Here is an 18,418-nt window from a genome sequence, read left to right on the forward strand (position 1 = left end):
AACAAATAAAAAGCTAAAATACCCTAGTTTAGTGGGAATACACATAACAGCTAAACAACAATTGAATGGAAAAATAACCATTTCACTAATATACAGGATTTTTTTTGTCAATTAGTCATTCATAATTTCTTTCAATGAAGTAGAACCAAGTAGGTTTTTCTTTCTTTCTTTTTTTTTTTTTAAAGATTTCTTATTTATTTTATTTGAGAGGTAGAGTTATAGATAGTGAGAGGGACAGACACAGAGAAAGATCTTCCTTCCATTGGTTCACTCTCCCGCAACGGCCGGGACTGTGCTGATCCGAAGCCAGGAGGCAGGTGCCTCTTCCTGGACTCCCACATGGGTGCAGGGGCCCAAGCACTTGGGCTATCCTCTACTGCTTTCCCAGGACACAGCAGAGAGCTGGATTGGAAGTGGAGCAATTGGGACTAGAACTGGCGCCCATATGGGATGCTGATGCCGAGTTGGAGGATTAACCTACTGTGCCACGGCGCCGGCCCGAGTAGGTTTTTCTGTTTGTCAGTGCTCAAGTATATGATGGATGGATGTTCTTATTCACACTGACGCATTTTCTGCTTTAACCAACAATGTACCACAGCCTCTTTTCATTGCTACTCCAAGCTGAAGCCAGAATTGGAAAATTTGAATCTAGAATACAAGGTCTATCAATGTTGGTATTAAAGGGAGTTAAGAATGCTTCAGAAGATATGAACCAAAGTGGGTACAAACTGAAATAGTCACACGAATATATCCGATAGGAAACATGCTCCTCTGGATGTATGATACACGATTAGCTACCTAGAGCAGGCATGGAAAAGAAATCACAGCCACTTGGTAACCATCTCATATTATTCCTTTAGCTCTCATGTTGTCCCTATGGTCCTCAGAAATTTCTGTTCTCAAATACATGAAATGCTTCTTACCGATTACAACCGCTATGGCCCCTAGTGCTAATCCCAACACCAGGATTAGAGGTGCAACAAATAATTTTCCAGCTGCAAAACAAAGGTAAAAGTCACTTAGAAAAGTCTCAAAATGAATTTGCTAGACAATTATTCCATTGCTTTTAAAATATCTAGATGTATGTTATTTTTCACAAAGTCTGATTATAAGTAAGGCAGTATTTCTCTAAGAAATCTATCAGGTATAGAACAGATGGACATGGGGAAGTTGAATAATATCATTGAAATCCTAGGCACTTGCCTACAACATCTCACAAATCATTTGTCCTTTATAAGCAAACAAATCACAGGAGGACGGGTTCCCCTTATTCTATTAGGAAAATGTTTGCTTTTGCTTTTCCTTTAGATCTCTTCGATTTTCAATTTCAAGATGTTGAGCAATAAAGAAAGGAGGGACATATCTGAGTTGGCAGAGTTGGCAGGAGAAAAGTTAGCTTACAAAATGGAGCGTTGGTAGGCTTTCTATAGAGGGCCTTCTGCTCAAGGTCATAACTGAACAAACAATTTATTTACTTCTTGTGTTGAAAAAAAAAAAAAAACAAACTAATGAACACCTAGTGAACAACACTCCCAATAGGACCTTTCAACACTGATGCTCTGTAAGAGAAAAACTACCAGAAAATATACAAAATGTTGAAGGTCATTCAACTCAATCATTTTAACAAATGTATTTTTTATTTTTATCTGAAAGGCAGAGAGACAGAGCGAGAAGCAGAGACAGAGATCTTTCATCCACTGATTCATTCCCCAAATACACACAGCAGCCAGGGATGAGCCAGACATAAGCTAGGAGCCTAGAACACAGTCTGAGTCTCCCATTTGGGTGGCAGGCACCCAGTTACTTGAGCCATTATGTGCTACTTCCCAGGGTGCACATTAGTAGGTGGCTGGATCGGAAGTGGAGCCAGGACTTGAACCCAGACATTCTGATAGGAGATGTATGTATCCCAAGCAGCATTCTGACCTCTGTGCCAGATACTCACCCCTGTTTTAACAATTTAAAAATGAAAAATTAAATAGGAAGGCTAAATGCTGGTAACCATGCCCAGAGCATTAGTCAGCATTTTCTTTTCTAAATGAATGACTAAGCAGTGATACTAACAAATGCTAGTCACATGAAAACAAAGCACAGAGACAATAATCAGAATCCCACTGAGTTGGAAAGGCACTATCCCAAAATAAACACTAATAATTAATGTTCTGTCCACGGCAGAGTAATCTTAAGGCATGTAATACAGCTGTACAATTGCACAACCCAAATACAACAGGAGATAAGAAAGGGGCAGAGACTTTGCAGTTGTTTAAGGATGAATCAGCAATACAACTCTATAAATTAAAGATGGTACCTTGGAATAATCAATTATATAGGTATATAGTTTTTGCTATATACATATACATACACATAAGGCAGAAATATAACAGACATCAGTTGGAAATTTGTTAGAAAAAATATTCACTTTTTTTTATTCTTAAGAAATGGTCTTTGGAACCAGATGTGTATGAAATACTGTTTTTAATATCTGATTTAAAATGATTGCCATTCAGAAGACACAATGTCTAACCTTGAGTTTGACTTACATTTTTTCACTAATAACAATCCAATTAATACTAAATCCTATTTAACAAATATTTTAGTATAGTCTTGAAAAAGAGGATATGAATTTTCCAGAAAACATTTAATTTCATCTACTTGTAAGGCAGAGTGACAGAGACAGAAAAAGAGATTAGTCTTCCATCTGCTGGTTGTTCACCCGCAAATATGCACAGTGGTGAGAACTAGCACAGGAGCCAGGAGCTTGGAACTCCATCAGGGTCTTCCAAGTGAGTGTCAGGGGTCCAAGCACTTGGTACAACATCCACTACTTCCCAGGATGCATCAAGAAGAAGTTGGATCAGAAACAGCATAGCTGGGATTACCATGGGTGTTCCAATATGGGATGCAGGAGTCCCAAACAGGAGCTTAACCCTCTGCACCACAATGCCTGCCCCTTTAATATACTTTTTTAAAGAAAGTTTTTATTTAATAAATATAAATTTCCTAGGTACAGCTTTAGGAATATAGCAGTTCTTCCCCCCATACCCACCCTCCCACCCCCACTCCTGTCCCACCTCCTACTCCCTTTCCCATCCCATTCCTCATTAAGATTCATTTTTAATTATCTTTATATACAGAAGCCTTTAGTATACTCTTAAAGCTATGCTTAAAACTTTAAAACGTTGTACCTTTTAGAAGAGTCTGTTTCTCGCCCATACACATAGCTCAGTATGTTCATTCATATTTCCTTTTAAAGTAATTATCACTATATTTTTATTACTGTAATGAAACATGACTGTAAAGTGACAGCACTGAGACGTTTTCTCTCTCAAATATCACAGAACTCAAGATTCCTGATAAGGGGATACTTCAAATAGTTAATAGAAAATGCAATTAAAGATAAGTTTATATTGGTGCAAAAAACTAAAATTCATGCATTGTTTTTCTTTTCTTTTCTTTTCTTTTTTTTTTTTTTTTTTTGACAGGCAGAGTGGACAGTGAGAGAGAGAGACAGAGAGAAAGGTCTTCCTTTGCCGTTGGTTCACCCTCCAAAGGCCGCCGCGGCCAGTGTGCTGCGGCCGGCGCACCGCGCTGATCCGATGGCAGGGGCCAGGTGCTTCTCCTGGTCTCCCATGGGGTGCAGGGCCCAAGCACTTGGGCCATCCTCCACTGCACTCCCTGGCCACAGCAGAGAGCTGGCCTGGAAGAGGGGCAACCGGGACAGAATCTGGCGCCCCGACCGGGACTAGAACCCGGTGTGCCAGCGCCGCAAGGCGGAGGATTAGCCTAGTGAGCCGCGGCGCTGGCTAATGCATTGTTTTTCATAATGGGCATTTTCCATGAATCTTTGGAATTACCCTCTTAAGTGCTCCCTCTTCATTAGGAAGTAAGAAACTCTTTTAATTATGTAAACTTTGTTCAAAACATGGTAAAGTCTAACTTTCAAACTGTCTGAGGATTTAACATACTTTCTTATTCCTGGGTCAGTAACAATTCTTTTAAAACATTTTCAATAGCTAAGATAATAATCTATCATACCCAATATCCTATCTTTTAAAAACATTACTATATTTAAAATTTTGTTCCAGTTTTTGCTATTTTAAATTATACTTGCACATACTACATTGTCATCTTGTAGATTTATCATTTATCAAAAGTCTTTCATATTAATATAAAATTTCTTTAAAAATAATTATACAAATTTTCCAATTTATTCAGAAAATTTCTAGCATTGAGAATTAAATTAAAAAATCTGCTACTTAGTAGTCTAAAATCTTACATAGATTTATATTTATTTGATTACTAATAACACTGAATATTTCTGAACATATTTATGGGCTATTTGTGTTTCTTCTGTAGTTTCAAATTCATCTTTTTTTAAAAAGATGGGTACTGGGGCCTGCACTGTAGTGTAGTGGGTAGAGCTGCCACCTGCAGTGCCAGCTTTCCATATGGGTACTGGTTTGAGTCCTGGCTGCTCCACTTCCGATTTAGCTCTCTACTATGGCCTGGGAAAGCAGTAGAAGATGGCCCAAGTCCTTGGGCCCCTGCACCTATGTGCGAGACCAGGAAGACAATCCTGGCTCCTGGCTTCGGATCGGTGCAGCTCTGGCCATTGCGGCCAATTGGGGAGTAAAACAGTGATGGAAGACCTCTCTCTCTCTCTCTCTCTGCCTCTCCTCTCTGTGTGTAACTCTGACTTTCAAATAAATAAATACATCTAAAAAAATGGGTATTTATTTTTAGAATTAGTTCCATTGATTTGTTCATATGAATTATTTACCATCTAGAAATAATCTATTTTGAAGAATTAAATAGCTTGACTTTAAGTATTTATGTATTTGACAGGAGTAGTTAGACAGAAAGGGAAGAAAATCTTCTACTCCCTGGCTCACTCCCCAAATGGCTGGGGCTGGGCCAAAGCCGGGAGCCAGGAACTCCATCCAGGTCTCCCACATGGGTGGCAGGGTCCCAGTCACCTGGACTATCATTTGCTGCTTTCCCTGGCACATTAGCCTGGAAGTGCAGAAGCTGGGATTCAAACTGGTGCTCATATGGGACACAGGAATCATAGGCAATGGCACCAAAAATGCCAGTCCCAAAGCTTCACATTTTTTTGCATGGGATAATATGAGAATTTTAAATTTTCCTCAGGCACTTTTATTCCCAGGACCATTCATCAGATAGTCTGCATTCTCCCTACTTGGGAGATGCCCCGGAGTCAGAGGCTGCTCATCAGCCCCGGATCTGTTCTTCCTCATTTTCTGTGAGTGGACCTTCTGATTAAAAGCTGCACATCTGGTCATGTGGAAGGAAGACCACATTCCCTATCCTCCAGCCATGAGAGCAATGCAGGTCCTTTCTCTACCTTTGGTCAGGGACATCTGGAGGCTGGTCCAAGACTGAAGGAGGATGCTGGGTCATATCACAAAAGGATACTGGGTGGGATGGCTTTCTATCATCTCTCTCTTCCACAGCAGAAGTAAGTAATGTTGTGTTATTGCCTTTTGTGGGAATGGGAGAGGTGGAGACAACTCTACAAGGAGTTACAGTGTAACTGCACTTAAAGCACATCCCAGCTGTGCCCGGGGTGGGAGGAGAGATCTATCTATGTCAGGTTTATCTGGACGCAGCTGTAGGTATGCACATGCACACGCAACCATGCATGCACACACACTAAACGGAAGTTAGGCAAAAAGAAGGCCATTTATAGAAAGCTGACCACAAAGTTTTTAAATAAGAAGAAAACAGAAAAGAGTGGACAGAGAAAACATCTTACTGCTAAGAATTTTGAGGGGTGCTCAGATCACTGTCCATTTTACAGGCTGCAAAATACCTCTGATGTTTGACCAGAGATGAGGATGCTAAGGACAAGCTGGCAAATAGCTAGAGGGCCCAAAGAGAATGCATGCAAAGTGCTACTGGGTAAGTAGGGCAGGAAGTAAATTCCCTCATGTAGGAACGCCTACACAGAAAAACAGAAAGGAAAGAAAACACTGGCCCAAGGAAAGATTATTTAAAATAAAAAATGAAAGGAAACATCTTGTCACAACAAAATCCAAGATGGCAGTGAAGCAGGAAAGAAAAGACCCAGAAGTGCAGAAAATACAAGGGTCTTGGTTTTGGGGTTCTCTCTGTATATTAGATTTCCCAGTAGGTTACACCTCTAAACCTAATTTGCCATGAGTTTTCTCAAAGCATAATTGTTATAAATGTGAGTTACATGTCTAGCTATCTCACTAAAGTCTACTAATTAGCAGTAAATATTGGTAGAATAATTATAACATCTACAACATAAGGAAATAAACAGAAAACACTGAAAATCATTCAAACTGATCACAACTATTGTATGCTGTTAGCTGTGGGAAATTATATTATAGGACATTAAGCTCTGAGAGGATATTTTTATAGAGATCACTTAAGATTTCAGCAAATGATGGTACTGGTTTCCATACGCTAAAGTGCATTTGAAAATCTATGTTCATTTCTGTACCAGATAGAAATCTGCCAGCAGCACCCACGTTGGTCTGATCAGCGGCCACAAGAATCTAGAGATGGGAGTATTTCACCACAGTAAAAAAATGACAAAGAGCAAAGGAGCAACATAAAGACAATTTCACACAAAAGTAGGTAAAAGGGGTGAAACAATGAAGATGTGAAAAAGTATCATATACATGAGAGAAAGATGGCCAGGAAAAAAAACCTGGAGTTCTGCATGGTAAAAAAGAGAGGAAGAAATCTCACAGTGGGTACATTCTAGAAGAGTAGGGAACTATTGCAGTAAGACATATGAGGTCAGAAGAATATTATCACCCCAAGGCAATGGGCCAGGACAAGTTGACTAGGAGTGCCTATCTGTGTTCATGGTTGTATATTCGTGTGTCTGTATGTGTTTGGGGAGAAAGGGGTTGTATTTGAGGAGGAAGAGAGGAGCAAAGTGTCAATTCATGAAAGCATTTATATTTAGGTAATTAAACTTGGGTTCTTAGGCAGTGAAGGCACCTGACACTTATTCCACTAATTATTAGCTGTTAATTATTCATGTAATATAAAAATATATACAATGGCATCAATTATACAGACAACACAAACTCCACTGAAGGGCTCTAAAATAGGTATACTTATGATTGTGTTTTTTTTTTTTTTTTTTTCTGGCCTTTCTAGACCATGTTGCATGTGATTCTGTACTGTATGCCTTCTGTGAATGGAGGTCATGTGTAAGAAGAGCAGTCAGTTATTGTCCTTATGAAAATAAATGTGGCCTTGTCTCTTATGTCAAGGAACTTACACTAGGGTTGCAGAAATTTAAAAAGCTAATGACTACAGATTTCTTCACTGTAATTAATTGCTTTTCAAACACAATCTGCCTGCTCATAGAAGAACTGTCCTGTATGCACAATTAAGTTTTCAATTTTGATTTCAAAGAGAGAAAGAATATTTTCCTGCTTGGGGGTTGAAGGCCCTACTACAATACCTGGTGCACAGCAGGCGCTCAGAATTTTCCCAGCTGCTATAATTTTATTATCAGTATTCAGTTCCTAGGGAAGATTCCTGCAGGCATGTCAGATACTCACCACAGACGGACCCTCGCACTAATCTCCTTAAATGAGGTCTCTCTGGGAGGTAGCGATATTTGCATCCAAATATACTGAGGTTTGATGTGTGGTCTCCAAAGAAACGGAGCTGGCGGTATCTCTCCCCACATCGATAACAAAAATTAGTGTTACACTGTGAACAGGTCATGTGGTCACATCCTTCAGTTCTCTGGATGTGGATCTAAACCAGCAAAAGAGAGAAAACAGAAGAAAAGGTTATTAAAGTCTTTAGAAGTAAGATCCAGCAAATTTTATGGAACAAAACATACAGGTTTCACTGAAATAAAAATATCATAGAGCATTCTCAATGATGTCAATTTGTTAATTACATTATATAATTATATAACTACATTATATAATTACAAGGTTATATTTTTCCTGAATACTTTTATATGTGTAAAGCTGGACAACATTTCAGGTTATTCAAGCTGTTGACTTATTTTCACCAATAAATGAATACATTGCAACACATCTAACTCAATAGTTAAGAGGCAATTAAAAATGCTATATAATTCTACTTTATTTACACAACTAACAGCAAGAATGAAGTGACCTGGGGAAGTAGGGAGAAATGAAGAGAGGATGTGAATAAGTCTCTAAAGAGAAGTCCCTCACTGCTGAAGGACGTTGACAGATTTGTGTATTGTATACCATCTTCATTTCTAACTCTAGTGTCATTTATAAATACACTGTTCACAGGACTGTTTGTACCACACCATACGTGCACATAAACACCTTCCTATGTTGTTGTGGCTACAATGATGGTAAATACAGATTCATCTGTAATACAGCAAGGCTTTTATTCTTGGACTGCCCACCAGATGTCCAAGTGTAGTCATGGACTCAGCACTGAGGCTCTGGTGTACTGAAGATAGAGCCAGATCTATCTGGGATGTAACCAGATGCTTGACTCAGAATCCCAATGGGTATCATGTATAAAGGGAGCCATCTTTCAACCAAAAATGTACATGTTTTGTCTGTTAGGTGGACAATCATGAGAGAGAACTTAAGATTATTTAACTTAACATTATTTCATGAAAAGAAAAATAGTTTGGTTATGTAGCTCAGCTCCTAGGTGAGTGAAAACAAGATCACCTAAAAAACAATTTTCCTATTTCACTATAGAGTAGGTACATACTGCATGGAGGTTGCAACTTCATTGATTCAGATACTGAATATATATGAGTTTTTAATTTGAATTTTTATTTGAAGTGTTTCTAATATCATTTTGGTTGTTGTAAGGTTCTATCCATGACACTGCTTTGGGATGACTGTGTCAGTGGCTGTTTTAACGCAAAGGGAAACTTGACAGTTAATGTGTTAATCAAACCCTACAGGGGCCATTTCAATCTTGTTAGTTAAGTCATGGCCACAGTCCACAACTTTATCTATTTCATGTGAAACGGTGCTCTCCTTCTCGTAATATACAGCATACTTCTCTGAAGTTTAGTAGTGGTGTAATTCAGTTATAAATGCATTTTTAAAAAGCTGTCAATGATGTGGAAATGGAATAAAATTGCCTAGGAGAAAAAGAAAACCTCTGTAAAAAGAGAGATGAAAAAATAAATCCATGCCAAATATACCCTTATAGGTTTTCAGACTAGAAACATCTGAAGTCACTAATTCTAACTCATGTGGGGTATTTTAGTTTTAGTGATGAACAAGAATAATGTTAAACTGCAATTTAATGCAACAACATGAATTTAAAAAAGATTTACAAAATTGCTTGTAAAAAAACAACAAACATTAATACAGGTTTATGTGAAGCAATCAACCAATCAAGTTTTTTTCCAACAAACCTACTCATCTATCATTCATCTACCTATCTACTTAACTTTCAAGAGAGTTTCTAGGTGATTGTGACAATTTTGAAAAGGAATAATTAAGTAGAGGGTAGCATATTATAGGCAAGCTTTTAATACATGGATAAGCCAATCAACCAAGAAAGTAAAGTTTGCTAAGCGGCTGGCAGGATATTGGGTATTCAAAATCAAGTGAGCTGTAGCCCCTTCTCTCCCAGGGGCTGACTGATTCTTGGCAGATAAGCCTCACCCTGTCAGGGGGTTGAAAGAACAAGAACTTAGACTTTAGCATGCTCTGGGTCTACTAGCTATTTAAAAAAAAATGTTACCTTCCCTCTCCCAAGTCTCAATCTAGATGATACTCCTTACCACATAGAGTAAAATGTGATACTATATATACAGTCCTAACCCACTACTTGGCGCATACTTAGTTCATTATAAAGTTGGTTCCCAGCCATCCTTTCCCCCTTCCCCACCTGAGAGATCAAATACTGTGTAAATACAAGTGAAAACTCCTTCATTGCCTGGTGGTCCCCTTCCCCCTTTTTAGACTGATGCTGGGCTAGACAGCACCTTCCGAGAAGCGCAAGGGATAGCTGTGTCAAGGGATACTAAGATTATCATGACTTGGATGATAAAAGCAAAATGTGTTTCTTGCTGTGAGGAATCTTGTGCTCCTTCTAGTCATCTTGAGTTGTTTTGCTATTACAGGACGGTCCAGTAGCAGCGGACTCAACAGGTTTTGAGGAGACTTCTTTCAGAGGCAGAATGTGCAACACAAATTAGACCCAAGGCCTGTGCGATGTCACGGGCGGCCTGTGAAGGGAAGCCTCTTGATGGCTGTCTATCCTGTGCCAAGCATTGTACATATATCCGCATGTCTGAGCCTCCCAACAGCACTGTGACATGGGGACACCAGCGTTCTTATTCACAGCCAGAGCTCAAAAACGTAACCTGCTTGAGGTACAACCTAGTGCATGGAGACTTTTGAATTCATGTTTGTGCCTGTATTATGGTAAGCAGCCTTTTTTTTATAACTTCAAGTTAAAACCAGAATTTTTTGCTAACCAACAGCAAAATATTTATATTAGTCAGACAAATATGTCTACTCTCCCTACACAAGACTTATCTGACCCTTTCTGCTTACTTCGGCTATTCTCTGGGCCAATTCACATTTTTCCTTCAAAATGGCATCACAACTTTTTGCGTCCAGAAACTTGTTCCACTTTTAAACTTGCAACTGACAGTTCATTTGACTCAAAAATTCACATAAATTATTCATTATTCGTTTATATGCGCTTTTAATATTACTTCATTGGGTTCTAAAATCTTTTTATTGCTTATTTATTCTTTCATTTACATAATAGACTGTAATTTCTAGTATTTCTTTTTTAAAAAATAAAAAACAGATTCTTTGTTTGAAAAACAGAGTAGCAGAGAGACAGAGGGAGAGGCATAATTAAGCAGGAAATGATAACTAAATTAACTGTTATGAATTACTGTCATCAACAGATATTTTACTCTACACAGAGTACAAATAATTTATATTTAAATTATTTATTCATTTATTTCCTTCAATGACTTTTTGTATCTGGAAGCATTAATAAGAAGCAACCATTATGAGGAAAGCTTAAAAACAAAATCCTACAAGTAATGCTGAATTCCTCACTGAGCTCACTGACCTGAGACTCCCTAACACACAGGGGTTCTTTAACAAGCAAATCCATAGATACAGCCTTCAAAGATCTGATGACAAATATGATGCATCTAGATAATTCTATCTACTATAAAAGAAATAATGGTTGAGGGCAAAAATCAATTACCTGCAGAAAAGCTGAGACTCCTCTACACATTTTCTGAGATCAGAGCTCAATGCAACACTTCACATATGAATGAAATTCAAAAAAGGACAGTGTTGACATATATTTTTAAAAAAAGTGTCAGAAATCCCAGAGGAAAAGCTGGAACACAATCAGGCCAACTTAGAAAAGAAAGTCAGTCGGTCTCAAGAACATCTTCAAATAACAACAATGGTATATACACTAATAAAATTCCTGAGTTGCTAGATGTTAACTAAAATGATGAAGTAGGTATGTCCACTCTCAGTAAGAAAAAATGAACAGCAACAAGAACTTTCACAGAAAACAAGATAAACAGCATCCAGGTTCCAAATATGAGGCATAACAAAATATGGCATGACTGTAAAACTGATAATGAGTAAGGACTCAGGGACATTTTCTTTAGAAACTGTAAAATACATCCATTATTTTAAGAAGTGTTAAGTAATATGGTGCCTATGGAGTTATATGCTTTATTTTTCTTCCATGTTACCTACTGTGGGAAGTTCAAAGTTACAGATCAAATTATATATCAAAGTTATAGATAAGATGGCCAGAGGGAGTCTTACTGGGAAGCTGAATATTACTCAAAACATGAAGTGAAAGAGCTTGTCATGTAGATATCTAGGGAAAGAACATTCTAGACAGGGGGAAGAATAAATGCAGGGACCTGAAGATGCCTAATGCTTTTCAAGTATCTCACTGAGTACAACGTAGCTGTCACGGAGTAAAGGAAGTAGGATGTGTCACTTGAGGAGTAACCGGGTGGAGACAGGCACAGAGTGAGAAGGGTCATGGGGTCACCATATGGACTAGCTTTTGCTCTAGGTGAGATGGAAGGAACAGAGAACTTTGTACATAGTGATATAATCTGCCTGTGCTCAACAGTTTCATGCTGCCCATCAGGTTCAGAACTCTATGAGGAGTAAGAAATCAGTCAGAAGGCTATTGTTAAAATTCCAGAAGTGCCTTAGACCAGATTAATGATAGTGGGAGTGTTGAGATGTGGTCAGATTCTAAATATACTTTGATGGTACAATCCACAAAACCTAACAACTGACTGGATGTGGGGACTGAAGGAATACGTGGGTGATACAAAATTATTGGTCCGTGCAGCTAAAGACAAGAGTTGCCATTTACTTAGATTGGAAAGTTGTGGGAAGAAACATTTTGGGGAGATGAGAGTGCATTGTGACAGATGTTAGAGACAAGTGAAGAAGTCCAGTAGGTAGTAAGGAATATACTCTTTTCTCAGAGTTCCCTAGACTTTTATGATCCACCATAGATTGCTGCCTCCAGGAAAATCTATGCTGTGCTTGGAACTCAAAACAGAGTTTGTTGCAGAAGGAAAAGACAACTCCTAAAACTTAAAATGAAAATGAATTACCTAAGAAAATTTCAGATCCTTTAGCAAAACTGGCCCCGTCAGTATCCACACAATAAAATGGTCAGCAAGCAGGTATCTGTAGGACTCAACATGGATGTTCCCAATTCTTTCTCCAGAAACCACAGGCTACACACAGCTCAAGAATAAGAGGTCACTGTTGTGGCTTTTGTGTTAATCTTATGAGAACAGATGGAGATTAATCACTCTTTCCAAGTCAATACATTCTTACCCAAAGCTTCCTATTATAGGAGTTGAAAGAATAAAATGACTGAAGGGAAATGCAATGATAAGTTCGTTCCTTTAATTCCAGATTCACACACACACACACACACAAAGACAGATGAGCATAATTAATTTTCTTATGCCTGCTTTCTGGTCATGGCTTAAACCTCTAAAACTGGTTCTACATCAGGAAAGGGTGGTAATTAACCGTTTCTCACAACTTTTCAGAATTAAATAAGACATCAAATGTGGCTTATGTACTGTGGAGCCTGCCATCTTCTTGTTAATATAGAACACTTTAACATTTTATCAAGAGATACATAATAATTAAGACCTAGATGGCACCCTGGAAATCATCATCTTAGTGTCACATCTAAGGATCTGAAGAGGCAATACACGTATCATAACTGCACTGCAGACTGAGAGGTAGCAAATGTCAGTAAATGCTAGACAGGTTAATTATGATTACCGTGTTAGCACCACGGAAAAGGAGCACTGGACAAAAACACTTTGTAGGTTTATATAAATAAAATAAAGAGACATATCAAAATTCAACAATGCCTATTTCTTTTAAAAACAGAAAAATGCCCATCCTGTCCCAAAGACAGGATGTTGACCCTAAGAAAAAAAAGATTTAATTACCTATTGACTAATCAATCAGGACTTGAAAAATTTATAAGAAAATGTATAATTTCCTTTTCTCTATTCAATGTCTAGTAAAACTGAGATGTGAAATTATCGATTTTTTTAAAGCCAGTGTGGCCAACTTCAGATAATCTGGTGTGATTATATTTCTATCATATTATTACATATGTGCTTATACAAATATTTCTTTAATCTGACATTAAGGAAGAAAGTGATTTGGAGGAGGGATGTTTGAGGAATTCTCCTTTAGTGTCTGGGAGTTTACAAAATAGGTTCACCATTTTGAGAAATATTAACCCCAACATTGCTTTAGTAAGCCAAGTACTCACAACATTTAACCTTTACCCAAGGAAGGGCAAAAAATGTTAACAGCCAAATCCCTAAAGGCTGAATGGCAAACAGAGTTGGTTTCCTGTGAACCAAGCCACTCTTGAAAGCTCTGATGTTATATTCCTCCTGCTTCCTTGTTAGACTGTATTTATTCTTTAAACATGAAACATTTCAAACATTCAAAAATTTCAGATAATAATGTAAGAACCATACATGCACTCTCCACCCACATCTAACAATGCTAATGCATTTCAATATTTGCTTCAGAAATGTATTTAAAGCAATTACACTTCTTTTGTACAACGCTTGTGCTACATATTAGTGCTTCTTTACTTGAACTTCTTTGAGTGCTTTATATCTGCTTGCCTCAAAATGTCAGGTACAAGGGCCTGAAGTATGCCTACCTGGTTTTCAAAAGAACATAGGTAAAGTATATACTCAGAGGTCAAAAATCTGGCCTTTGAAAAAATAGGGTTTCAATAATTCAGAGCTCCACAAAGGGAAAATCTGATAGGGATAAAAGTCAAAGCTAGGTTAATTCTCAAATGAGTAATGTTAATTGGGTGATATTAACTTTGTGAGGAAGACTGCATGATAAAGCATTCTGACAACACTCTCATGAGAAAAATAAAAAGTTTCTTATCTTTATTATTTAGTGATATATTATTGTACTATTTAAAGATGATAGTTCGTAGCATGCCTATAACATGCTGGTATCTCATCTGGGTGCTGGTCCAGCTCTCTGCTAATGCACCTGGGAAAACAAAAGAGGATGGCCTAAGTCCTTGGGCCCCTGTCACCCACTTGGGAGGCCTGGATGGAGTTCCAGGCTTATGGCTCTGGCTTGGCCCAGCCCTAGCCATTTGGGTCATTTGAGCCATTTGGATAGTAAACCAGCAGATGGAAGAAATCGCCTCCACTCCCTCTGCTCTCTGTAACTCTGCCTTTCAAATAAATAAATCTTTTAAGAGAAAAGTAAATCATAGGTGGATTAGAGAGTAAAATATTTTGAAATCAAATAGTTAAAAGATAGGAGTACAATAGAGCTTTTGATCAAACTTCTGGATAATAAATGACTTGTTAAGCATATATAAAGGCAAAATATTTACCAAAGATATATATAAAATAGTGTCCATGTTTGTGTGCGTACATGGTGTGTGGGTGTGTTTCAGTGAGTGTACAAAAAGGAAGAGGTGATATATTTGATCAACCAAAACCCAAAAACAAAAAATACAGAAGCAAATCAATTAAGTAAAAAAAAAAACAAACCAACAAACCTACAGTTCAGATAAAATTAAAAAAAAAAAAAAAGAACACAGGGAAAGCATGTAGGGAAAATATTACAGAAAAAGAGTTGATATTTTCAAATAAAGAGCTCAGAAAATTTGGTAATGAAAAATATACCTTAAACTAACCCACACAAATAAACAAAAGATATGAAAAGAAACTTAAAAAGCAGGTATTGGGGTGAGCATTTAACACAGCAGTTAAGGTGCTGCTTGAAACACCCGCACAGGACCATGCCTGGATTTGAGTCCCACTTTGCTCCCAATTCTAGCTTCCTGCTATTATGCGTTCCAGAGGCAGCAGGTGATCGCTCAAATAGTTGGGTCTCTGTCACCTATGTGGGAGACTTGGGTTGACTTCATGAAACCTGACTTTGTCTTTGTGCAGCCTGGCTGTTGCAGGCATCTGGGAGTGAACCAATGGATTTCTCTCTCCATCTCTAGCTCTAAAATAAATACTTTTAAATAGCCAGCATTAAAAATCCCCAAATATGTATATTTATTTTTAGTCTTTACAAGGAAACAAAATATAACAACTAAACATTTTAAGTTATTAAATAAGCATTTAAAAATACTTAAAAGGTTAATACAGAAACAAGTTTTCTAACTTTTTTTTTTTTTTTTTGACAGGCAGAGTGGACAGTGAGAGAGAGAGACAGAGAGAAAGGTCTTCCTTTGCCGTTGGTTCACCCTCCAATGGCCGCCGCGGCCGGCGCACTGCGGCCGGCGCACCGCGCTGATCCGATGGCAGGAGCCAGGAGCCAGGTGCTTTTCCTGGTCTCCCATGGGGTGCAGGGCCCAAGCACCTGGGCCATCCTCCACTGCACTCCCTGGCCACAGCAGAGAGCTGGCCTGGAAGAGGGGCAACCGGGACAGAATCTGGCGCCCCAACCGGGACTAGAACCCGGTGTGCCGGCGCCGCAAGGCGGAGGATTAGCCTAGTGAGCCGTGGCGCCGGCCCGTTTTCTAACTTTTTTTTAAATGGAATTATAAATTGTATTATTTATTTTTAGAAATACTAAAAGCATTGATATATCTTAACTGTACCTTTAGAAAAATGTATGCTTTCAAAGGTCCAAAATATGGAAAACAGATATATTCAATATAAATATCATCAACATACATAGATTTTATTAAAGAAAAATTTTAAAAGTATTTATTTGAAAGGCAGAGAGAGAGAGAGAGAGAGATCTCCCATCTACTGGTTTATTCCCCAAATGTCTGCAATAGCTAGAGCTGGGCCAGGCTGAATCCAAGAGCCTGGGATTGAACCCAGGTCTCCTACAAGGATGGCATGGACCCAACTACTTGAGCATGCACCTGCTGCCTCCCAGGCTATGCCTTAGCAGGAAGCTGGGATTGGGATTGGAGCCAGCACTCAAGTCTGGAATGTGAATGTCCCAGGCAGATTGTTAACCTCTGCTCCAAACACCTGTCTCCATAGACATTAAAAAAAAAAATCTTAAAACCAATCCAAGCTATCCTTGATGTCCAGTGGCAAAGGAAGGAAGGAAGAATGGATGGATGGACAAGTCAGGGATCAAAGTTTGGCTTCTGTTTGCCCATTGGAAATAGTCAATCAAACCTTATTAAGCCAGATTTTCCTTTTGCCCAAGTCACCCAACAGTGGCTATTTCTCAGTCTGCTTAAGGCAATGTACACACACAACTGCTTTATGTCATAAATCTGCTTTTGCAAAATTAAGGTAAACTAAATGTTACTTGCTCCAAGAGGCTTATGAGTCATGAGTTAATAAAAATAATTACCTATAAAATGAAAATAAAGGATATGTAAGCAAATATTATACAGTTAATTGAAAACAAATTAGTAACATGAGAAATGTTTCTGATGTTAAATGGAAAAACTAATGATATCAAATTATCTGCAAGCTGCAATTCAAACTTTATAAAATAATGCTTAAATAGAGAAAAGACCAAGGAGACAAAGAAATATGATAGTAATGAGAATACTAGAAGAGTAGGATTATAGGTAAATAGTTTCCCTCTCTTTTGCAAACTTCTATCATTTGTTATATGAACTTTATAAACAAAGCAATAATTTAAAAATTAAAAAACTATTATAATTTCTCAAAATCATTCAATATACCTATAGGAGGTTACAAAAATACAAGATTCTCTGGATCTCAAATAAAATGAACATAAGTAAAAATTAAAAGACAAAAATGCATATATACTTTGTATACAATAAATTTATAAATACACTTGATTATTATTATTAAAAGCATTTATATGAAAACGTATCCTAGTTTTGTTCACTCAGAGACATATAGGAACCTTTTCTTTTTCAAAGACTTTTACCATCTTCCATTTTCACATTTATAAATTGTAAAAGATATATTTATGAAACAAATAAGTTACTGAATAATACAGCCTCATGGATTTCTGTTAGAATAATTGAAATGTTTTATGGGACAAAACATAAATTTAAGGTCCACCAAAAAAGATTACAATTAAGAAAATGAAAAGCTTAAAAGTCAGCTTGGAAGTAAAAGAAAAATGAATCATTTTTACTTCAAATAATGAAATATAAATTAAACTGGCAGATTTTATGGAACCTGAATCATGCCAGAAAGTAGGTTCTCTGGCACAACTTAGGAAAACTCATTCCATGGCCCTTGTTCTTTCAGCTATGTAAAAGGTAATTCCTGTTAAAGCACTGACTTTTTAGTTACTACTTCAAAAGGGAACCAGCAGGTGTGCTTTCACTTAACTGTTTGTTAAAATCGTGGGAAGTCAGTACTGTGTTCAGCCAATTCCTTACACTTGGGTGCTTTTTCTTCCTCTATATCAGAATCTGTTTAACATTACAAAGAAAGATTATAGTAACAAACACATGCTTTTTTTGTATTCCTTCAGTTCATTCAGAATCTCCTATGTATAATCCCACACTATTGTTCACTCAGGGTAGAATCTTAGAATCAGGCTACCTGATCATTTTTTTTCTTTCTTTCTTTTTTTTTTTTTTTTTTTTTTTTTGACAGGCGGAGTTAGACCTTGAGAGAGAGAGAGAGAGAGAGAAAGGTCTTCCTTTTTTGGTTGGTTCACCCCCCAAGTGGCCGCTACGGCTGGTGCGTTGCGGCCAGCGCGCTGCGCTGACCTGAAGCCAGGAGCCAGGTGCTTCCTCCTGGTCTCCCATGCGGGTGCAGGGCCCAAGGACCTGGGCCACAGCAGAGAGCTGGACTGGAAGAGGAGCAACCGGGACAGAATCCAGGTGCCCCAACTGGGACTAGAACTTGGGGTGCCGGTGCCGCAGACGGAGGATTAGCCTAGTGAGCAGCGGCGCCGGCCCAATTTTT

At 38.0% G+C, this 18,418-nt stretch overlaps 1 protein-coding gene across 3 annotated transcripts in view; it reads right to left on the reverse strand.

Annotated features, from left to right (window-relative positions):
• Positions 1-18,418, reverse strand: part of RNF217 (ring finger protein 217) — a 141,322-nt gene that overhangs the window by 11,610 nt on the left and 111,294 nt on the right. For 2 of the 3 annotated variants that reach the window (XM_017345347.3, XM_051855357.2), the window contains 2 exons: positions 7,572-7,773; positions 924-995 (listed from right to left, as the gene is read on the reverse strand). In XM_017345347.3, coding sequence (XP_017200836.3) covers positions 924-995; positions 7,572-7,773 — 274 coding nt within the window. The remainder of the gene's footprint in view (positions 1-923; positions 996-7,571; positions 7,774-18,418) is intronic. The other variant, XM_051855355.2, reaches the window with a different exon arrangement.

Source organism: Oryctolagus cuniculus, chromosome 5, assembly GCF_964237555.1.
Source record: "Oryctolagus cuniculus chromosome 5, mOryCun1.1, whole genome shotgun sequence".
In the NCBI taxonomy this organism is placed as follows: domain Eukaryota; kingdom Metazoa; phylum Chordata; class Mammalia; order Lagomorpha; family Leporidae; genus Oryctolagus; species Oryctolagus cuniculus.